A 22,654-nucleotide genomic window follows, 5' to 3' on the forward strand; every position below is an offset into this window, starting at 1 on the left:
ATTCATGTGATTCGGTCACTATCAACTGGGTACCAGGTATGTGCTTGGCACTTTCAATTTGGAGGTAAACACAAAACAAGGTATGGTTTTTCCAGTAGTCATGGGATGTGAGAAAGCTGAGCACCGAAAAATTGATGCTTTTGAACTGTGGTGTTGGAGAAGACTCTTGACAGTCCCTTGGACTGCAAGGAGATCAAAGCAGTCAATCCTAAAGGTAATCAGTCCTGAATATTCATTGGATGTTGAAGCTGAAGCTCCAATACTTTGGCCACCTGATGCCAAGAACTGACTCATGAGAAAACACCCTGATGCTAGGAAAGACTGAAGGCAGGAGGAGATGGGGACTAAAAAGGATGAGAAGGTTGGATGGCATCACTGACTTGATGGACATGAGTTTGAGCAAACTCTGGGAAATGGTGAAGGACAGGGAAGCCTGGCATGCTGCAGTCCATGGGGTCACAAAGATTCGGACATGAATGAACTGAACTGAAACCCAGGACCAGCTTGGAGGAAGTCTCAATCTCAGTGGGGCTGAAACTCCAGTCTAATGCTCCAGAATACAGCTATCAGCACCCCTTGAAACACTTTTAGAATGATGTGGACAATGAATGAACGACAATTTATCAGAGAAACTACAGAGAAAGGAGCCAAATTGAGTGAGACCACATAGACAGGAATCATTGATCTGCCTGAGGAGTCAAAAAAGGCTCTGCTGGTGAAGGATGTGGTGTGACTTCAGCCTTGACAGATGAGGTGTTTGCCTTAAGGACAAGTTGGGAAAGGAGCATTGTAAACAGAGGCACCAGTATTAATAAGAGCAAGCAGGTGTAAAATTACTAATTGGGGCTGGAATAAGTGACAAGAGATGCCCCTTCCAGAAATGGCTGCTTATCATGTATTTCCCAGGGGCTGGGGGTGGGTGGAGCCACAGAGCGACTGAAACATTGAATGGTAGTGAACTGAAGAAAGAAAAAGCTCTTGAATTTGACATTATGATTAACAGGCTAGTCCTATTTAGCCTCGTTTAGATTCATTCTCATATAGAGAAAAAATGAGCTTAATTATTTCAGTAAATGCATTTTCAAAAGCATCAGGGAAATGTAGGGCTGGGTGTCAATCTCCCCAGCTCTGAGTCTCAGGAGGGAACCTGGGTTCTAGCCAGCGTTTATATCACCTGCAGGTCTGGTGTGGGAAGCATCTAATGGGACACAGCAGAGTGTCCCAGCCCCAGTCACAGGACACAACTCATCCCCTTCTGGCCAGGTAGTAGCCTCTCTACCTGTACCCTGCCCCCAGAAGAGAAGACAGAGGCTGGGCGGGCGCTTTGGGGGCTGCATAAGGAGAGGGCTGCCCCCAAACCTGCTGACTAAGGCTCCACGAGGTGCCGCAGCAAGCGCAGTCGGGGAGGTCCCGGTCTCCAGTATTTGCCCCTGCTCTCAAGCCATTTCCTGCTCAGATTTGGGAATTTTCAGACCCAGAGGGAAAGTCCCTTGAGACAAATATTAGAAAGAGAGAGCGCGCGCGCGCGCACCGGATCCGCCCGGAGAGCGCGGAAGGAAAGACCAGGCTCTGTCCAAAATCCGCGCGCTGGAGGGCGGGAGGCGGCGGAGCCCGCGTTACTCTCTTGAAGGCTTTGGCTTCGAGCACAGCGCACAGGGCGACTGGAAGACAAACGGAGAAGACCGGCCCGCTGGGTGGGGGCGGGGAGGCGTTCAGAGGGCCTCCGGAGTGTGTGTGTCTGTGTCAGTGCGCCCGCGCCTGTGTGTGTGTGTGTGTGTGTCTGGCGCCTGTCCAAGGTGATTTCCCATAAACCACATGCCTCACAAGTCCGCTTAAAAGGCTGTGCCGAGGAGCTGGCCAGTGGAGCCCGGCTCGGGGAAAGTGAAAGTTTGTCTGGGTGCTCCGCGCGCCGCCGCGGGTCCCTCTGCACTCCCGGGTCAGCGGCGCGGCCCTCGGCCAGGGCGCGGACTCTGCAGCGGCCGGAGATCGAGACAGCGAGCAGCAGAGCGAGGGCGGCCGCCGCGCCCGGCCGGGACCCAGCTGCCCGTATGACCGCGCGGGGCGCCGCCGGGCGCTGCCCTCCCACGGTAAGCGATCGCCGCGGCGCGGGCCCGGGCCGGACTGGGACTGGAGCTCGGCGGCGCGGCGCGGCTTCTCGGAGCCCACTGCCCCAGCGCGCGCCGATTGCCGAGGCTCTTCCGTCCCCCGGCACCGGGCCCATCTCTGCACGCCGACTGTGCGAGGCCCCTCTTTCGCTGGGGCTGGGACCACAGGCGGCCCTGCAGCTGCTCCTGGGGCTGCGGCACCTCTTTGGGGAAGGGAAGACTGCTTACCCCATTGCAGGGAGAGGCACACAGAGCCACCTGCGGGCAAGGAAGAGGGGTTTGCAGTCAAGGGGCAGAAGCTCCGTCCGAGACTCTCTCCACCGCCAAGGGAGAGGCGGAATGGCTGTGCGCCTGAGGGTGGCGCCTGCCCAGTGGGCATTTCATACGGGCCACACGCATGCTTCTAGGTCCGCCTGGGGAGTGGGCGCTTCTCAATGGGGAAAGTTCAGGTGCCATCCAGCTTACAGAATGCAAGGCAGAAGGAAGGAGCCGGGCAAGCCACTACTTGTTCCAGCTCACACACAGGAGCTGTTGGGCACTTGCGTGGCTGGATCAAGTCCGTTTGTGGGGTGGGGGGTACCTGGTTGCCTGATGCCGGCTCTGGATCTTCCTGCAGATTCAGTCAGTCGGGGAGCTCCTGGGCCTGATGATAGCAGAGGAGGTGGAAGGAAGGTTTGGGGTTGCAGAACTGTGGACAGGGGCTGCGGGCTGTTCACCGCTGCCCTGCCCTAACCATGGACTGTAGCTGGGGCAGCTGCTAGATGGTGCAGGGTGACTCCATTAATGAACAGTAAGTGGTCTGCCAATGGGTTTGCTTCTGAGGAATTCTAGAGGAGAAACCTGGTGGGGGTGCGGGCAGAGAGAGAAGCAGAAAAATATTCAGAGGATAAGGGAGGGAGGTTGCAGTAGGGTGATAGGGACAAGCCCTTCCAAGAGGAGGAAAAGCCAGCTGAGAGAGATGAGATGGGGTTAGGAGGGAAGTCACGAAGGGCGAGGTGACGGGCAACAAGACAAATAGGGGCTGGAAGTGAGAAACGGTGAGGAAAGAGGAGGAAGGTAAATGTGGCAAGAGAGAGGCTGATTTTAGACAGGGGCAGCCTGAGGGTCCCCTCATGCTAAGGTCTCTCCAGGGACCGTTTTGCTGGGGAATTTGGGGCAGGATGAGAAGCAGGTGAGGATGGGTGGCTGGGTCGAGGTGTCCCAGAGTCTCTCTGAGCCTGAAGCAGAGATCCCTAGGGCTGCCCCAGAGGCCAAAGCTGCTGGACGGGAAGAAGAAAAGAGCGGGAGAAGAGCTGGTCCAGCCAGATGCAAGCTAGAGTGTTAACCCTTGGGTACCTGTCCAGCCCCTCCTCTGAGGCCAAGTCAAGGCCCCCAGTGCAGGGCTGGTCCCCTTTGGCCACCTTCAAAGTCAGCCCCCACATGGGGGCTGTGCACTCCCCACACTGACACCTGAGATAACCCCAGAAGCCAGGCAGCCTTTGGGGTTAAGCATTGCCCTCTCCTGGCTGCCCTCGAACATCAGTATCTTAAACTCTCTGTGGCAAGGCTGTCTTCCTGAGCATCCCCTTCCCCATGGGCCCTTTCCTCCAAACCACTGACACCTGAGGCTTGGAGCCTCAGGGGCAACCAACCTGGGACAGAGACATACTTTCTGCATGGCCCAGTTTCCTCCTGTGGGTCCTGAACTGCAGATTCCTGAGGGCTGGCACAGCCATTCCCCCCAGAACTCGCTCCTCAACCACCCAACAGAGCCCAGTGTTCCCTCCATGACTCTTCTCCCTCTTCCACAGTCTCCCTCTCCCAGGTCAGACAAGCACCCACCAGACCCCAGTGCTGAATGGCACTGAGCCATCCTGAGCCTCTTTCCTCCAGGGCCCCCTTCCCCCTCCTCTCTCTGCCATCAACTCCCCCCATTCCTGCCCCATCTCCCCACCCCCCCCACCCCCCATCTTTGAAGGTCTTACTGTGGCCCCTCCTCCCTGCAACCTCCCTGGAGCCCAGCCACGGCCTCTCCTCCCTGTTAAGAGCTGACAAACATTTTAGGCTTTTAGTTCTATGTAAATCAGCATGTTGTTGTGGGCTGTTTCACAGCCTCCAGTGTGCTATTTGTTTGCACTATTTGTCTCAGCATCTGAATTAAAAGGCAGAGCCCAGAACCCATGAGGGTACCAGCCCACACCCCACCCTGACAGCTTTTCCCCAGACCTGCCAGGAGGTGACATCCAGCTGGGGAGAGACAGCCCAAGGGTCTTTCTCTGCCTCTGACTGGAGAAGGGGGTACCTAGAGCCAGGGAGAGGGCTAAGGGGACCTTGGCAAGGAGGAGGGAAGTGGAATGGCAGGGTGTCAGGAGCTTGTCCATCACTCTGGGGACGAGCAGCTACTGGGTCAGAGGGGTGCTGAAAGAGGGGAGAGATCTCAGAAGATGTTCTTGCAATGGTAAGAGGTGTCAGGCTGGATGCAGAGCCTGATGGGGCTCCGATAGGCATATGCCAGCCAGGGATGGTCTAGAGTTGGCACTGCTGTCTCTGATTAATCACTTGGGCTCTTTTTGACACACACCCCCAGGGCTCCAAAGATCTGTGATGCGGGATAGGTTCCCAGTGAATCTGAGTTTGGGCCCCTGGTTTTTCCATTAGCAGAGCCAGACGTGCATGGAATCAGGTAGAAGGAAGGGCTGGGCCCAGAGAGATGTCTCTGGCTCCAAGTGTGGAAGCCAGCCAATGTAGGAACATGAACTTGAGAGGAGTGGGCAGCTCCCTAGATGCCTGGCTCAGTGTTTGATGTTGCAGAGTCAGAATAATGGGTAGAAGCAAGTCCTGCATTTGAGGAGTTTCCTGTGTGACTGGCATTTAGACTAGTAGGCACAACTCCCATGTCCTCATTAGAAATTCAGTGTGTTGAATGGCTTGGCCTGGGTTAATCTGGGAAAGCTTCTTGGAGGAGATGACATTTGGGTTGTTATCAAGGGAGAGCAGGATTGTGTGTGGTTCTTAGGAAATCTTGAGGAAGGTGGCTTTGGGAGTGCTGTATTCTGGGATGAGAGGCCGAGCCTACAGCACTGCAGGTCTGAGGTCCTTGTTTTTCCATCCTCAGCAGGGCAGGGTGGTTCCTGGGGAGTGTGAGAGAGCTGGGGAGAAATGATGCCCTCTCTATCACAGACATGGCTGGGCCCTCTGCTGCTGCTGGCCTGTCTCCTGGTGAGCAATGGTGCTACCGAGGAGGTGTTGGAGAACTGTAGCCACATGATTGGAAATGGACACCTGCTGTCCCTGCAGCAGCTGGTGAGTGTGTGGCCCTGCCTACCCCAACTTCTCCCCACTGGGGAAACGGAGGCAGCGAACAGGGCCAAAGAGAGGGGTTGTTGGTAGAGGAGTACAGCCGTGCAGGATGTGGCTTGTGGCTCCCACTAGCTCCACGGATGTTCTTCTCATTGACCTTCTAAAGGTCAATGCCTCTGACCCCACCCCCACCCCCAAACCTGAAGCCCTCTCCAGCTCTCCTGTAGGCAGGGGACAGGGTGGGCTTCTAGCTGGTTGCCTGGGTTAATGGTGGTCTAGAATGTCCATCAAGGACTCTGAAAAGGCTTGTAAAGCCTGCTCTCCCTCGATGGGATGCTTCCCTCGAGGAGCCAGCCCCGTCTGCCTTCTGTGTCAAAATGTTGCCTCTAGCTCCTGGATTCCCAGATGTGCTGCCAGCCTGGCACCAGGGCCTCAGCCAGATTTGTAAGGGAGGCTCCCGGCTAACTCCCAGCCCTACCCCAACACTTCCCTGGCTCTTGCCCGAACCCTGGGGCTGGGATGGCCTGGTTACCCAGGCCTTGAAGGAGCCCATGCCTCACTCTCATCAGGCCAGCAGAGATGTCAACAATTCCTAGCATGGTTCAGCCAGGCAGAATCAGGTTGCTGTCATGGCTGCTGTCCCGCTCAGAAGAGAATTTGCCATCCCTCTGGCCAGGAAGGCAGGGTGGAGCCCCACTGGCTAAGGTCAGCTCCAGGGCCTTGAGTTTGGGGCCTGTGGGCTGCCTCCTGTTTCTCTTACCCCCTGTGCTTTTCCCCCTGTATGTAGCTGCTGTAGCAATACAAAGTAGAACAAGAATCACTGCATTCTTTGAGACTCAGAATCACAGAACCACAGCTCTGAAGGGCAGCAGGGCCTATAAGGGCATCTAGCCCCAGTCCGTATGTATCCTGAATTCCTAGAGCTTGTCTAACCTCTGCTTAAATTCCTTCCAGGACAGGGAGCTCACTACCCCCCACAGGAGAGTATGTCCTCTACCCTGTATTAGACAGTTCTTCCTTATAACAAACTGGCATCTGTTAGACTTCATAAAGTAGGAGCTACAAAACAGAGACTTCTTGTTCTTCTCCAGCCCTCCCCTGGCCGTATGGAAGTCACAGGTCTTCCCCTAGCCTTAGCTCTGTCTTCTCACGTATGGTTGGGGGAGGTGGATGAGGATCAAACTCCAGAAACTCTAGTTTCCATCCAGAAACTCTAGTCCCCATTCTTAGGCAAGCTCAGTGGAACTGCAGACACCTGCCACCACTAGCCTGCTCTCTCTTACAGATTGACAGTCAGATGGAGACCTCATGCCAAATTTCCTTCGAGTTTGTAGACCAGGAGCAGTTGGTGAGTTATGGCTCTTTACAAAGCCCATGGGCCCATATGTATGCACTTACCAGGGTGGGTGTATGTGGGCAGGAGAAATCCTAGAGCTGTGCAGGGTATGTGTGTGAGGGCCCCTGGGTGCCCAAGCCTGGGGTGCCAGGGTCCAGGGTTGGTCAGGGTCCTGGGCTCAAGTCCCCTGCTGTGCCCTTTTCCTGGCTTGGTACATGTCAAGGTATTACAATGTGTCAGGCACTTTTGAGCCTATGTGGTTCACTCATCTTGTTTATGAAAGGTCAGGGGAGAGGGCATAGCTCGGAAGCAGTGGAGGCCTGATTTGAACCCAGGAAGGCAGGCTCTAAGGCCTAAGGCAAACCAATACTTCTGGGTCACATGCTTTGCTTAAGGACGTCACCTCCATCTAACAGCCAGACCAGCAACCAAGGGGATCAGTCCAGCCCTTTCCATCTTCCTCTTTATCCCACGCCCAACCAGATACCGAGTGATGCTGGCTCTACTCCTCAACATCCCTGGGCTCTGGGGCCCCACCCCATCAGGTGCTTGGACAATTTCAAGAACCGCCTAACTGGCCTCCTCTCCTCCAGTGCACTCCTCATCCCACCACTAGGGGGAGCTCTCTGAGCCACAACTTGTCTTCACTGCCCTTCCTGAACCTGGAGACCCCCTCACTCCAGTGGAAAGCCTTGGTTGTCTAGCCTGGGTTTACAAGTTCCAGTCTCCATCACACAGCCCAACCTACTACCCCCATTCTATGTTCCTTCCTGCCTCCAAACCTTTGCATGTGATCTTTCTGATGCCTGTAATGCCTTTCCAACTGTCCCCACCCCAGCCTTTATGCCACATCTATTCATCTTCTTGCCTGATACAAAATCACCATCATGGCCAGGGTTTGCTCCCATCTCTGAGCTCCTGCACACCTGACCCATACACACTTCCATTAGAACCGGAGAAGGAACCTATTGGACCAGGTACTAGGAATACAGAGCTAAAGCAGAGTCTTCATTGAGGCAGCCACCATCTTTTTAGGGAGACGAAACACTGAAGTTATTCTTTGGACCCTGGGGTAGTCTCCAGGACCCCTGTGGCTGGGAGGATTAGAAGGAGCCATATGGTAAAGAGCTTCTTGTGAAAGCAAGTCAAAAGAGGGTCAGAGACAGAAAATGAGAAGTTCTTCAGAACCCACCCTACCTATGCACCTTCAATCTGAGCTCACCTTTCAGAAATCTAAGGACCACTCTGGTCAGAATCCACGTTTCCTTCCCTCTAGGAAAGGGAATCCGTAAGGAATGCAATCCCCAGTAGTGTCAGATCCCAATAAGGGAGAGTGAAAGCCAGCTGAGGGCAGTGTTCTCTGTCTTCTGGAGTGGATGGTCCTTTCCTCAGGAGCAGTGGTCGGGCAGTCTGTCTGGGAGGGGGGCATCTGGCACAGAGCCTGGGCTCCCAGGTGGCATCAGCCAGGTCATAAACTCCAGGTTGTTGCTTTCCAGGATGATCCCGTGTGCTACCTTAAGAAGGCATTTCTCCTGGTGCAAGACATAATGGAGGATACCATGCGCTTCAAAGACAACACCCCCAATGCCAAAGCCATTGTCCAGCTCCAGGAACTCTCTCTGAGGCTGAGGGGTTGCTTCACCATGGACTATGATGAGCAGGATAAGGTAGGAGGGCCCTGGAGCCGGGAGCACTGAGGGAGAGAGGGCAGAGGGCGGCTGTGGTGGTACCATCCCTGCCCGTAAGCACAGAGATGCTCACTGGCCTCGCCCCAGGTCATTGCTCACTTGTGCTCTCACTCATGTATTCATTCCACACACCTTTGCTGAGGACTCACTGTGCAGGAGGGACAGTACTAGGCCTTGCTGATGTTCCTCATAAGCAGGAACTACATGGTTCCCAACCTCTGGGAGCTTATAGTCAAGTGAGGGTGGCAGTCACTAAACAAACAATGACACCAATAGATAGAATTTTAACCCATGAGGACTGTTTGTTCATTCAACAAAGAATCAATGAGTGTCTATTGTGTACCAGGTGTTGTTCTAGACTCTGGGGAACAGCTGTGATCAGACAAAATTCCCCACATTCATGGAGCTTAGATGTGAGGGTGGTGAGACAGTTAACAAAATACATAAATAAAGTAGAGGTAAAGTGGCAATAACTGCATTGCAGAAAGCAAACCAGAAAGGGAAGACCAGAGGAGGTGAGGGAGAGAGCCAGGAAGGAGAAGTATGTGGGGCTCCAGAAGAGAGAAATGGGACTCGGATTTAAAAGGCACTGGGGAAGAAGAGACAGGGAAGGCTTCTGAGTAAAAAGATATTCACTTGAGGTTCAAAGATGAGTAAGAGTTAGAAAGCGTGAAAAGTGGTCAGAGTGTTCCAGAACAGAGAACGCTGGGCACAGAGCCCTAAGTGAGCAGGAGCACGCACATTCAGGCCCTCCCAGCGTGGTTGGCATGGCCAAGGCCTGGGAGTGAAGGCAAGAGAGCCACGGAGGTGGGAGCCTGGGTCTCCCAGCTGGGTGACCCAGATCAGCTGGGTCTAAAAAATGGATTTTGTTTAAAGTGTGAGTGAGTGAAGTTGCTCAGTCATGTCCAACTCTTTGCGATCCTGTGGACTGTAGCTTACCAGGCTCCTCCATCCATGGGATTTTCCAGGCATTAGTACTGGAGTGGGTTGCCATTTCCTTCTCCAAGGGACCTAGTCTAACCTGCGCTGTGAGAACATTCTGGCTGCTGTGCTGGGAAGGGTGTGTAGGGCTCAGGGATGGAGGCTGAGCAGCCAGCAGGAGGTGCAAGTCCAGGTGGCTTGGACTAGGTTTGTGCAGTGAAGGTAAGGCCAGGGGACACCTTCTGAGTTTAGAGAAAGAGCCAGGGGATTTGCTAATGCAGTGGCTGTGTGGAGTTGAGGGAAGAGAAGAATGACAATGGTTTTGTTTGCAGCCCCGTAGAGTTCCGGTGATGCTGAAGTGGGACAGAGCAGGTTTGGGGGAAGGGCAGGAGTTTCAGGCTGGGGCACACTATGCTTGAGATGTTTGTGAAATGGCTGAGTGGAGATGTTGAGTAGGTCGGTGGACGTACGAGTTTGGAGTTTGGCTGGTGATTGACAGACGGAAGCAGTGTCTGTCTGAAGGTCATCTGTGAAGCTAGGGGTCTTCATAACATTGCCAACTGTGAGAAGAGAAACAGGCCCAGGAATCTCAGCATTTATTTAGAAGTCAGGCACAGGAAGGGGGCCTGGCAAGGAGACTGAAGAGCAGCATAACGGGTGGGAGGAAACCCAGGGGAGCGTGGGGTCACTAAGCCCATGTAAAAGAGCGTTTCAGGATGGGAAGAGTAGTCACCTTTATCAGCCAAGGTTTGAGACGTCAAGCAGGAGAAGGGCTGAAAAGTGTCTCATGGATTTGGCAACGTGGATGTTGGAGGCAGGTGCCAGAGCAAGTGGACAGAGAGTGAGGAAGTGGAGACAGCACTGTGGAAGAGCCTGGCTCAGAAAAAATGTAGAAAAAGAGAGCTAGTTGGAGGGAGGCTGGGATGGAGAGAGGAAAGATTTTTAAATAAGAGAAGTATTAGATCTGTGGTTTTCCAGGGTTGAGGTTCATAAGAATCATCTGTGGAGCTCGTTTAAAATGCAGATTCCTGGACTTCCCTGGCAGTTCAGTGGTTAGGACTCGCACTTCTACTTCAAGGGGTGTGGGTTCAATCCCTGGTCAGGGAACTAAGATCCTGCATGCTGTATGATGTGGCTAATAATAAAAGCAAAAGGAAATCTTCATTTAAAAATTGCCAATTCCAAAACACCTTTCCTTTTAAACAAATAAAAACTCAAATAACTTCTAGTTTAAAAAAAATGTAAACGCAAATTCACAGTATGTACCCCCAGAAATGTCTGATTCACTCGGTCTGTGGGTGGGCCTTGGAATCTGTATTTTAGCAAGCCACCTGTCCTGCACATTGCAGGGATGCTGGAAGGTAAAGAGCAGGTGAAGCTAGAGGAGCAGGTCTCCTGAGGAGCTGGCAGGGGAGGGATTCAGAGCTTGGGAGGCAAAAAGCCACTGCCTCTGTTGAGACAGGTAGACACCAGGACATTCTGTCCTTGTTTTCTCTGTGACGTATGAGGTCAGGTATGAAGAACACAAATATTTGTAAGAAAGACAAAAGGAAGAGAGCTCACCTCTTCCTTACAGTTGCCCTGGCAGGGAGGCAGGCAGGGATTGTCGTTTTGATCTGACAAATGAGGAGAGAGCCCAAGCTGGAAAGTTCGTTTGGCCAGTGATTCTGAGTTGGTGAGTAATGAAGCCAAGCCCGGGGCTTCCCATTCTCGCGTTCCTCTCTCCTTTATCTGATAAACATTTACTGAGGACCTACTGTGCACAGCCCCTGGGCATCCAGTGGTGCTTTCAAGGACTTCAGTGCCTAGTAAAGCCCATAGTTCTTCCCTGTGCAGCTCAGTTTAAGGAAGGACTCGGGAGTCATCAGTAGGCGGGCTAGAGATGCAATGAAGCCATGGGCACAGTGTCTGGGGTGAGTGGAACGCCAGCCTGTGGAAGCCAAGGGGAGCTGGGCAGCCTAGTAAGGAGACTGAGATGGAGCAGCTCAGGGGGAGGGAGGAAAACCTGGAGTGTGATGTTCTCAGAGCCCCAGTGCGCGTGGGGGGCCTAGGTCCCACGAGCAGCAGAGAAAATAGCAGCTCAGCAGACAGGACTGGGGCAGCCTGGGCTCTCCTGCCAAGATACACCAGCCGGAGCAGGACCCACAGCCCCACGGGCTCCTCCTGGCCTTTCTCCTCACCACAAAGGATGCTCTCTTTAAAGGATTAGAGTCTTAGGCTCCACCCACCTCCCCAACATGCCCCAGAAGTTTTCTTTGCTCTGTGGATAAGGTTAACAGTTCTTGACACGGCCAACAAGGCCCCACAGGACCCGGTCCTTGCTGACCTCTCTGCGCTGCATCTCTGGCCAGTCTCCTCCTAGACGGCTGTGTTATAGCCTACTCTAGCCTTCTTTTTCATCTTTTAACATTTCAGGTTCTTCCTTGCGCAGCCTATTCCCACCACCTGGACAGCTCTCTCCAACCCCGCCTCCTTTCCTTGTTAACTATTACTCATCTTTTAGTCAGTTCCTTGGGGATTCCACCAAGCTCTCATTTGGTTCCCCTTGTTAAACACTCTCAGACAATTCTTCTTAGGACTCACTGCATTTGTAACAATGCTGGTGACCTGATGGACTCAATGTCCAACTTAGCCAGGGACCACCTCTCTCTCATTCATTACACGATTCCCGATAGTTACCATATGGCTGGCACATAACTATGTGTTAAATGGAGCCATGAATAAATGATAAATCTCACCACCTTAGGACACAGGGATCCTACAAACTGGGGTGAAAGTGAAGTGAAGTCGCACAGTCGCGTTTGACCCTTTGCGACCCCATGGACTGGAGCCTACCAGGCTTCTCCGTCCGTGGGATTTTCCAGGCAAGAACTGGGGTAGAGAGCAGGGAGAAAACAAGAGAAAAAAAAGATGGATGTGAGAAAGGCCAAGGAAGTTTGACAAACAAGCTAGAGACATGGGACCAGCGCGTATTCTCATCAAGGGGGCTCTGCTCTCCTTCCAGGCTTGTGTCCGAACATTCCATGAGACGCCTCTCCAGTTGCTGGAGAAGATCAAGAATGTCTTTAATGAAACAAAAAATCTCCTTAAAAAGGACTGGAATGTTTTCAGCAAGAACTGCAACAACAGCTTTGCTAAATGCTCTAGTCATGGTAAGCACCGAAGGGTCCAGCAAGTGTGGGACTGGGGCAGGATGAGTGGAACAGAGGTGCACTGGGTTGGGGGGGTGGGGGGTGACGCATCAGGCTGGAGGGACCCCTGGGAGGCAGCCTGGCTGCTACTCGTGCTCCTGTGTGTGTAGTCGTGCTTGTTTTGTGTATGTATGTGGCTTCGTGTGGTCCTAGGCACATGTCTTTTCTGACATGTGTGTGCATGCACACCTACGTATGTCTGCATGTCGAGGCATCAAAAAGGATCAAGCTGGTGGCTGTGAGATCAGGGAGTGGAAAAGGGGGCCCTCTCAGAGAGCCCTGTAGGCATGGCAGCTTTCCCACTGGCTCTGCAGGCTGGCTGAACGTATGGGGGGTTCCGTGGACAGAGCAGAGGCTCCATCCAGGAGTCAGGGCTTGCTCCAGGAGCCCTGCTGTGAATCACCAGGATAGTCTGGCTCCAGAAGTCCCCAGGACGCCTTGAGTGTCCCCTCAAGGGACAAGATTGGATTTGAAGTCTGAGCATCATTCAAACCCTGGCAGTGCTGGCCCAGCTGCGCACATATGTACCCTGCATTGTCCTCGTCCCTGCGTCCTGTGCCACGTGTACCCGCCTACCTTCAACCTTGCTCCCCGAGGCAAGGGCTGAGGCCCTGCGACCGGCCAATGGCCAAGTCCAGTCTCGTCGCTTCAACCCCAAGTCCTCAAGCCTTGGCCACATGCCAGCCCCAGCCTGTTCCCGCCTGTGGTCGTGGCTGCGTAGCCTCCTGCTGTGCATGAAACCACCTTTCGGCTTTCCAACCAACAGTGTCTTTGGGGCTTGAGGGTGTCTTGTGTTAGAGGCCACTACTCAACATCTTGGCTGGCTATCGTCACCCCTGGCTTGGCGTCTGGCCAGCTGGATTGCCAGAAAGGGCAGTTTTCTGGTCTTACCTGACCCCCTCCCCCAACCTGTGTGTCTAAACCCCACTCTTTGCTCTTTTCCTGCAGTTTGTTCTTTTCCTGTCTAAAGCCTGTGTCATGAGCATTGGCTCCAGTCCTGTCCTCACCTCAGCCCCAGGGCTGAGTCAGGGCCTGAGGGGACCCCCCAGACCCACACCCCCTCTCCAGCCCTCTGGGAAAGCTGTGCTGGAGGCTGGTGACTGTCTCCTCCCCATCCTTCTCCCTCCTTCTCTCTGTGGTTCTTTCAGATGTGACCAAGCCTGATTGCAACTGCCTGTACCCCAAAGCCACCCCTGGCAGTGACCTGGCCTCTGTCTCCCCTCAGCAGTCCCCCACCCCCTCCACAGCCCCTATGGCTGGCTTGACCTGGGCTGACTCTGAGGCAACAGACGGCAGCTCCCTCTTGCCCAGAGAGCAGGCCCTTCGCACAGCGGACCCGAGCAGTGCCAAGCAGCGACCACCCAGGAGCACCTGCCAGAGCTTTGAGTCGCCAGAGACCCCACGTGTTGAGGGCCGCCCCACTGGAGATTCTCCTCAGCCCGGCCCTTCAGTTGGAGCCCCTGTCACTGGGATGGAAGACATTCTTGACTCTCTGCTGGAAGAGGCCTCCGGAGAGGCTAGCGAGGGTCCTATACCCCAAGGCGCAGAGCTTTCCTCCTACAGCCTGGGAGGACGCAGTGTCCAGCCAGAGCCTGCCAGCCCCAGTCACATCCTCCTAGCGTCTTCAGCACCCTCTGGATCAGGAAAGGGGCTGCGGCTTGCGGATGCAGCTAGCACACGCCTGCCCACCCTGGGCCCCATGAGACACACTGAGGCCTGGAGTCGCACACCTGAGAAGACAGACCGTCCCTCTGCCTCGCCCAGAGACCACCAGGAGCCAGGCTTGGTCAAGACCCCAGCACTGCGCCTGCGAGGCCTCAGCAGTCCCTCGGCCCCCTCTTCTCAGCCAAAGCTCCCCAGAAGCCATTCCTGGGGCCACGTGCTGCCCCTTGGGGAGCTGGAAGGCAGGAAGAGCACCAGGGATCGGAGGAGTCCCGCAGAGCTGAAAGGAGGACGAGCAAGTGAGGGGGCGGCCAGGCGCCCGGCCCGTTTTAACTTCGTTCCTTTGACTGACGCAGGCCATGAGCGGCAGCACAAGGACGCCTCCGACCCCCAGCCCCCTGGTTTTGTCTTCCGCCTGCTGGTGCCCAGTGTCATCCTGGTCTTGCTGGCTGTCGGCGGGCTCCTGTTCTACAGGCGGCGGCGGCGGGTGAGAAGAGCCCCATGGGGGAGAGGAGGGCATCTCGTGGGGTGGGGCACAGTCTGGGCGCAGGAGCAGGGCAGAGGATGACTTGGGTTCAGGCTGGGTTCTTCAGACTCCGAGAGACAGGAAGTTGACTGGACAGAAGGGTGGAGGTTGAAGTGGAGGGTTTCTTCAAGAACGGGGAAGGCTCAGGCTGCCGGATCGACTGAAGGGAGGGGCACAGGAGTAGGAGACGTTCCTCCTGGGCTGCAGCGCGGTAAGAACCTGGAAGGGAGACAGAGGCGGACAGTGATGCCTGTGCAGGGCAGGGCATTCCCGGAGACTTTGCAGAGCTGGGGGGTAAGGAGCCCTGGGATAGGAGAGGCCTCTGGAAGCCCTCTGGCCCTCTGGCTGAGGGAAGACCTGGGTAACTCTCTCAAACAGCCCCAGGGCAGCCCTGCCTGAGGATGGGGCCACGGCCCCCCACCCTCCCCCAGCTCCTCAGTGAGTCAGCTCTTTTCTGCCCCCAGAGCCATCGAGAGCCACAGATGGTGGATTCTCCCATGGAGCAACCAGAGGGCAGGTGAGAGTCTGGGGGAGGGAGCTCTGGTAGGCACGGGGTAGGGGGCTGTCTTGGCATCTATTTTCCATCTAGATTTGGAGGAGACTTTCTTCCACTTGCTCTAAGGAAATGAAGCTCAGAACAGGATGCAGGGGTGGGTGGCGAGAAGGAAGCATGTCTCTTCTTCCCTAGATATCTGGGATTTTTCCTAATTTCTTCTTAGGGTTAGGCAGTTCTGCTCTCCCAAATCTAAGAGGACTGGAGCATGTGGTTGAGGGTTTTGGGGTTCCCTCACTCTTTGGCCTCTGCTGAAGTCTTACACCAGCCCTGTGCTCTGCCCACAGCCTCCTGACCCGGGAGGAGGACAGACAGGAGGAGCTGCCAGTGTAGACGGAATCCTAAGGTAAGACTCTGATCTGGATCTCTCTCCACTCCTTAAAACTGGTTACACCCAAATTTTCCACTCACCCTAACTTGTTTGTGGTGCCGCCAACTTCCCTGAGGCTCCCTGACTCCTCTCTCTCTCTCTCCTACTCCCTTTTCCATTTATCGCCAAGTCTGGCCGACCCTCTTCTCCCCAGATCCTCAGATCTCCTATCACCGCTTCACTCCCTCCACCCCATCTGAGGCCAGGCACTGTTCATTCTGAATCAGGCTATTATTTCTGCACCGAGCTTCGACTTTTGCTGCCATCTTTCATCCCAGAGCAACCAAACTGTTTGTGTAAAGTCTTCAGCCTCCAGGGGAATTTCAGCAGCTCTGCATCACCAACCACTTCAACTCAATATTCTCAGCTTGGCTCCCAAGCTCCTCCAGCAGCAGCCCCTCACACACTTCTCTTGCCAGCTTCCTCTCTGTGTGCACCCTGATTGGAGCCTTCCTCCCAACGAAGACCATTTCTGCCTCCCTGCTTTTAGATCCATGGAGCCATAGAAGCAGGGTCCTAGAAGGGCTCTCGGGGGTCATTTGGTCTAAAATCCCACTGCAGAGGGGCCTCCCCGATGGGGAGTCAGCCAGCTTCTGGTTACACACTCTCAGCCACAGACAAGCTCCCTGCCCTGTCCCAATAGCACCGTGGGGAAGTCCTTCCTTATTTGAATGTAGTTGGCTTCCTGCCCCCTCCCCATCCTCCCTCATGAGCGCCTTCCGATATTTAAACTCACATGTCCATGTGTCCTTTAAGAATTCTCTAGGCTAAGTGTGGCCAAGTCCCTCAAACAGTCCTTGTATGATATGGTTTTCAGACCCCTCACCATCCTGGTCGTCCTCCTTGGGACACACTCATTTGTCAATGTCCCTCTGAAAATGTGACTCTCAGCTCTAGACGTAGTGCTCCCCGATATTGTCTGACCAGCTCAGAGTTCAGAGGGACTGTTACCTTCCTTGATATGGACAGTGTTCTTCTATTTGTACCAATTAAGACTGCACTGCTCTTTTGTTTTGGCTTTTTAACCACCACATCATTCTGTTGTCATATGTTAAGCTTGTGGTCTATTGAACCCTCTAATTTCATTTCCCCTAAACCTGTGGACTCGATCCTGTACTTGGAGAACTTAATTTTTTTTAACCAGTGTGCAGGAATTTATATTCATCCTTGTTAAAAAACCACCTTGTTGGTTTCAGCCCCTCACCCGAGCCAACTGAAACTGTTTTGAATCCTAATTCTGTATTCACAGCCCTCCCAGCATGTCTCCTGCACATCAGTGAGTGTCTTCTGTTGTCCTCACCCATGCATTTGATAAACATGTGACTCTTATCACTCCTCACCCCTGGTGCCCCAATTGCAGGCACTCCGCAGCCCTCCTCCCTTCCTTCCCCTCAAACCACAATCTGCCTGCAGGAATCAGCTCTTCCCGATGGTCTCCTCATCCTCTGGTTGCTCCTTTAGTTTCTGCTCATCTTTTTTGTATTTAACTTGCTCTATTGATTTGCACTTCCTTGGATGTTGTTTATTTCCATACATTTAAAAATCTTTATGTGTATGAGTACCCCTAAGGAGTCTGTAAGCCCCTGAAGCACAGGGACTGTGTCTTCTACTTTTTTTGCATTTTCCTTTCTATCCTGAGTCCTAAACAAAGAGGGCCTCTTCATGCTTCATAATAAGAACTCAATAGATGTTGACTGATTGACTTCAGGGCTGACTGGCTGATTGACCCTGGCTGGCTGCCTCTAACTGGCCAGCCTTCTGGTTGACCAGTTAACTAGCTAACTAGTTGATTCTGACTGGCCGACCAACTGGATGGATGACTCTGACCAACTAACTAGATAGTCACTGCCTAACTAGCTAGTTGATTGATGAAGCTGATTGGCTAACCGATTAGCTGGCTGCTTACCTAAATTGCCGATTGTCAGGCTGGCTGACTAGCTGGAGAACCCATTCACATTTCTAGTCACACCCCATGCCAAATGCAGGCCAGCACTTCAGGGCCTTCTCATGTGTAGAATGACAGGTCTGGGCCACTCCGAGAGATAGGGTATCTGACTGATACCAAATGCTCAAAACCAGGGGAGCTTATTTAGAGAACAGTATCAGACAGTAAAAGTGTCTGCCTACAATGTGGGAGACCGGGGTTTGATCCCTGGGTTGAGAAGATCCCCTGGAGAAGGAAATGGCAGTACTCAGCCACTCTAGTACTCTTGCCTGGAAAATCACATGGCCGGAGGACCCTGGTAGGCTACAGTCCATGGGGTCACAAAGAGTCGGACATGACTAAGCGACTTCACTTTCCTTCTTTAAGATATAACACATGTGGGACACATGTGAAAGAGATAACACTTCCTGGGGTCCACCTTGTTGGTAAGGTGGACTCAAATGGGTCAGATGGGACACTGGCAGGATTGTGAGAGTGAGGCAGACCCCTCAGAACTGGCAAGCAGAGGACGGAACAAGGTCCCTGGGGACGTCATGGCTCAATGCTGCACCACCCTCTGACTGGTCGCCCGCCTCCCTCCTTGGCCTTGGCCCTCTGCCTGCCTAATCTCAGGCCCTCCCAAGCTTTCTTCTTCCTCCCCTTAAGATTTCACTTAGAGAGTGATCCAGGGCCAGGGCCACATACAGACCCCTACTTGGATCCTGCCCTAAAGTGGTCTCCAGGCCAGGCAGCAGGAGCCTTAGGCCCAACTGAAGACTGCTGCCCTAATGAGAGGGGGAAACACAGAGGTAGAGGTATGAGAGAGGGACCCTCAGAAAGGAAATGTGGACCCTGACCCTGCACTCCAAGGCACCAAGAAATAGGGGCAGTGGACTGGAGCCTGCCCACTTGGTTATTCTTCCCTTCTGGCCTCAGCAGGGCCTGTGGCCCAGCCATACCGAGCATGGCTCATGTCCAGTTTATGGTCTTCCCCGCCTGCCTTCCAGAGCATGGGAATGGGCTGGGAGCCAGAAGCTATGGCCCCATCTTTCCTCCTTATCCATCACGGGTTTTGCTGGTAGGGCCCAGGGATAGTCAGGGAGGGAAGCTCCGCACAGGGTCCAAAGTCAAACTGTTGGATGGAGTCCAGGGGATTTCTGCTCTGGGAACAAAGCATTCTGAGGACAAGGATGGGGGAAGGCTTGGAGACAGCAGGGCCCTGACTCCTATGCATGATGCAGGGAGGCAGGTCCCTTGGCCCATCCGGAAGGAGGCTGTCTTGATAGGGCTTAGCAAGCCAAATGGCAGGGTGGGAGTTTCCTTGTCTGGAACTTCCTCCAGTTCTTTCCCTTCAGTTACCTCTGCCCTCCTGCCCTGAGTATTGTGTGTGATGACCTCTGTGATGAATGGTGTGGAGTGGGAATGAGAAATTCCTCTTCTTTGCTAGAGTTAGCAGGATTCGCTCTTGATTTTTTTAAACCAAAGATAGTGAGATGGTCTTGATGGTGGGGCGGAGGGAGGGTGGGGGGGGGGGAGGTGGTGCATCTAAGGACCCTCAAGTGCCCCCTTCCCTCCTTAGTAGACCCCTCCACTTGAGTAATGCCCATCCCAGCTCCACTCAGACCTCTGCCAGGCCCTGTTACCTCCCCCTGTGGTCCCTGGTTCCCCAGGAGGAGGTAGGAGGTGAGGCCAGTCTGTCCAGCGGCTTGGGCTGCCGCCAGAGAAAGCTGCCCAGGGCCCTTGCGGTGTCTGGGGTGGCGGGGAAGGCTAGGGAAAGGATGGGAGGAAGTCCTGTCTGCAGCACCACCAGCAGCCCACAGGAACGCTCTAGCTCGCCCACCCGTGTCCTCAGCGACCCCTCCCTTGACTCCCACTCAGCTGACAGCCTTTCTTTCTCTCCCCTACAGCTGGGCGCACAGGACAGTCTCTCCATGGGAGGAGATACTGTGGGGACGGCCACCACCACCCCTCCCCAACCATTCTCCCGGGAATGTGGCCTGCCCACCATGAGAGCTCCTGGACTCGGGAGAGCAGGGCTAGACCAGAGCAGCCAGCCTCTGCCCTTGACCCTCAGACTCTGGACTAACTAAGAGAGGGCTGGAGGATGCCCCCAACGCTGCTGATATTTATCAGGGGCCCTGGAGGCTCCCATCCGCTTAGGGAAGGCTGCCAAGCCCAGCTGGGGACCCTCTGCCCCTCAGGGGCTGTGTCCTCTGCCCATTCCCCTCTAGGGACCCGGAGGCCCACGGGACATGGGAGAGCAGGGTGGGCACTGAGGAATGGAACAGCCCTCATGTCAAAGGACCTGCCTGCCGCCAAGGGATCCCAGCACCGACAAGCAGGGACCTGTCTCCAGAGAGAGAAGCATGAGATTCACAGGGCGGGACAGCGTTGTTGGATTTCCCGGAAAGGCGTGTAGCCCAGAAGACGGGAAGAGAAGGCCTCAGGGCCTGCTGGTCTGCACTGATCGCCCGGAGTGGGTCTGTACCCTCCACTTGCCTCAGTGCCCTCTGCCGGCAGCCAGGCAGAGAGGGGATGCCAACCCGGCCCTCAGGACCTGCCTGGCCTGGCTTGCGATGCCCAGGGCAAGATCAAGCGCTGGCCTCTGCCCCGCCGTCCCCCAAGCCCTGCCAGAGCTCCTCCAGGAGGCCGTGCAGAGCCTCTCCTCTGAAGGAAACCATCGCACTGTGAATACTGAACCTGCCTGCTGAACAGCCTGCCCCATCCATCCTGGAGAGCAAACACCTGTCCGTCCTCCCACTCCTCCAGCCTCTCCCCAGCTTCCTGCACTGAGCGCCCGAGCTGGCCTCGCCTGTCGACTGAGGGAGCCCCTGAGCCCTGACCTTCTGCTGACCCGGCTCTGACTCCCTGGGATGGATCAGGGTGGGAGAACTTCCCGGGGCCAGCAGCCAGAGCTGGTCTTTAGGCTGCGTTGTTCACCCAGGTTTCTGCATCTTGCACTTTGACATTCCCAAAAGGGACATGACTAAAAGGAGGGAGAAAAGGAGGGGAGGGAGTGACACAGAGAGAGAGACTACAGGGTGAGCTCTGACGGCAAACAGGTCTTTGAAACTGAGGGCTGGCCCCTGAGGCGTGGCGAGGGGTCAGCGCCCCTGATCCCCCCGGCCGGCCTCTCTCCCTGTCCAGGCCCCTGCTCCCACCACAGTCCAAAGGCTGCTGTCAGCAGACACCTGGGCTGAGCGGTGTCCCTGTCAGGAGCCCGGGAGGCAGTGACCCCCTCCAGTCTCGCCCCACCCCTCACTAGCATCATCTCTCTAACCAGGTGAGCCAGGGTGGGACAGGGACTCGGAGAGTCCAGGCAGCTGCTTCCAGTCTGCCTTGAGGGCCTCAGCTCCCTCGGCCGGCCAGTGGCGGCGACTCTGCGTTCTGGGCATGGGGTGACAGGCCAGTAGACTGCCTTCAGTCTTTGTGCTACTGTGTGCCTCCTCTCCTGCTGCTCTGGGTCCTCCACCAGGAGATCCTGCTGGACTTGGCCGCTGGACTGGGGCCTGTGAGCCTCCCTTCCTGCCCTTGCAAGTGAGGGTCCTCTGGTTCCTGCCTGTCCTGTGGCTATCAGCTGAGGAAAGGGCAGTGGAGAACTTTCCCCAGGAGGCCCATTTTCCTAGTCACAGACTCTATATTTGATACTAAAAACTCCATATTTATAAGTGGAAGGGGGAAAAAAAGAAAACACACAGAAAAAACGTTCCTCCCTCACTCCCCACCCCTTGAACGTACAATATTTTAAAGATCAAGAAAGCGAATCCAACCCGTCACAGAAACTGTGCACTCTTGGTGACCCAGGAGTGGGAGGGGCCCCGCACCCCCTCTGGGTGGCTACCCTGCTGCCCGCACAGGAACCCTTCTTTTCTCTGAGAAAGTCGAGAGGGAACATTGGCTCACACACTGTGAGATTTTGTTTTTATACTTGGAAGTGGTGATTTATTTTATATGAAGTCATTTAAATATCTATTTAAAAAATAGGAAGCTGCTTTTATATTTAATAATAAAAGAAGTGCACAAGCTGCCATGTGTGAGTCATGGAAAAAGTTGCTTTTGGGGTGTGGGTGGCAAAAATGGGAGGGGGGAGTGGCCAGTAGCTACTGGGGGAGCTCCAGCTCAGAAAGCATTTTTCAACATACTTGGGGAAGGAAGGTTGTCTCCAAGTTCCATTCTTGTTACTAAAACCTCCTGCATTATCGCTGTCCCAAACACATTCATCTGCATATCTTTTTAGTAGGAAAAACGGACAAAAACCAGCCAAACCTCATGCCTGGCCACCAGCCTCTGCCCCAGCACAGCCTAGCCCAGCCCAGGAAAACGGCTGGTTGGGCTCTGTCCAAGGGCCCGAGGGGCCCATAAAGATGAGGCTCCTTGACCACTTAGCTCTACTGTCCAGGTCCTAGCAGGCTCTGAGGTGAATGAGCCCTGTCTGGGACTAGGAACAAGGGGAGGTTGGCAGAAGGAAAGACAGCCAGCAAGTTTCGTGAGTGGCCCTAAGTCCTGAGCGTCCTTCTGGAGAGGACACCGAGGATGCAGCCTTTCAGGGGCAGCGGGGTGCTGGGAAGGTCCAGAGTGACTGAAGGCCCAGCAGAGCCCAAACACACACCCCGGGCAAGGCTGGGACAAGGGGTGGGGGGGCTCCCCACTGTTAAGAGTATTGAATCAATGGTTCTCAGCCCTGGCTCTCCTGAAACTCACTTGGGTTGTTTCCAAAAAGACTGGTACCCAAGCCCCATTCTAGATCAACAAAACTGGAATCCCAGGCACCAGGCTTCAGAAGCTTTCCAAGACATCTCAAGGGATTCACATGTGATTTAGAATCAGAAGCATGTAGAGCTGCATTATCTGATGTGATGGTTATTTGGGTTTAAATTAATTAAAGTGAAATAAAAGCAAACAGTTTTTTGTAGTACTAGCCACACTTTTGGAGAAGGCAATGGCAAGCCACTCCAGTACTCTTGCCTAGAAAATCCCATGGATGGAGGAGCCTGGTAGGCTGCAGTCCGTGGGGTCGCTAAGGGTCGGACACGACTGAGCGACTTCACTTTCACACATTGGAGAGGGAAATGGCAACCCACTCCAGTGTTCTTACCTGG

At 54.4% G+C, this 22,654-nt stretch overlaps 1 protein-coding gene across 3 annotated transcripts; it reads left to right on the forward strand.

The window, feature by feature from the left end:
- Positions 1 to 1,814: 1,814 nt before the first annotated feature.
- Positions 1,815 to 21,583, forward strand: CSF1 (colony stimulating factor 1). 3 transcript variants are annotated; one of them, XM_055403767.2, is made up of 9 exons: positions 1,819 to 2,087; positions 5,265 to 5,387; positions 6,670 to 6,732; positions 8,217 to 8,387; positions 12,334 to 12,481; positions 13,669 to 14,669; positions 15,173 to 15,225; positions 15,549 to 15,607; positions 19,463 to 21,583. In XM_055403767.2, the coding sequence occupies exons 1-8, from the start codon at positions 2,049 to 2,051 to the stop codon at positions 15,592 to 15,594; spliced, it is 1,644 nt and encodes a 547-aa protein (XP_055259742.2). In that variant the 5' UTR covers positions 1,819 to 2,048; the 3' UTR covers positions 15,595 to 15,607; positions 19,463 to 21,583. The 3 variants fall into 3 exon arrangements, with proteins under 3 accessions (XP_088691682.1, XP_055259742.2, XP_055259743.2); XM_055403768.2 differs by having other exon boundaries at positions 14,539 to 14,669; XM_088835556.1 differs by lacking the exon at positions 15,173 to 15,225 and having other exon boundaries at positions 1,815 to 2,087.
- The last annotated feature ends 1,071 nt before the right edge of the window (positions 21,584 to 22,654 follow it).

This window comes from Moschus berezovskii, chromosome 4 (assembly GCF_049115385.1).
Source record: "Moschus berezovskii isolate FMDL1 chromosome 4, NW_MosBer_1.0, whole genome shotgun sequence".
NCBI classification, from domain to species: Eukaryota; Metazoa; Chordata; class Mammalia; order Artiodactyla; family Moschidae; genus Moschus; species Moschus berezovskii.

What these genes read in the sequence shown, in the direction of transcription:
- CSF1 (XM_088835556.1), top strand. Translation starts at nt 2,049, where the DNA reads ATGACCGCGCGGGGCGCCGCCGGGCGCTGCCCTCCCACG. An exon ending in CCGGGCGCTGCCCTCCCACG is followed by an intron (nt 2,088 to 5,264) that starts GTAAGCGATCGC and finishes TCTCTATCACAG; the next exon opens with ACATGGCTGGGCCCTCTGCT. An exon ending in AGTGTAGACGGAATCCTAAG is followed by an intron (nt 15,608 to 19,462) that starts GTAAGACTCTGA and finishes TCTCCCCTACAG; the next exon opens with CTGGGCGCACAGGACAGTCT.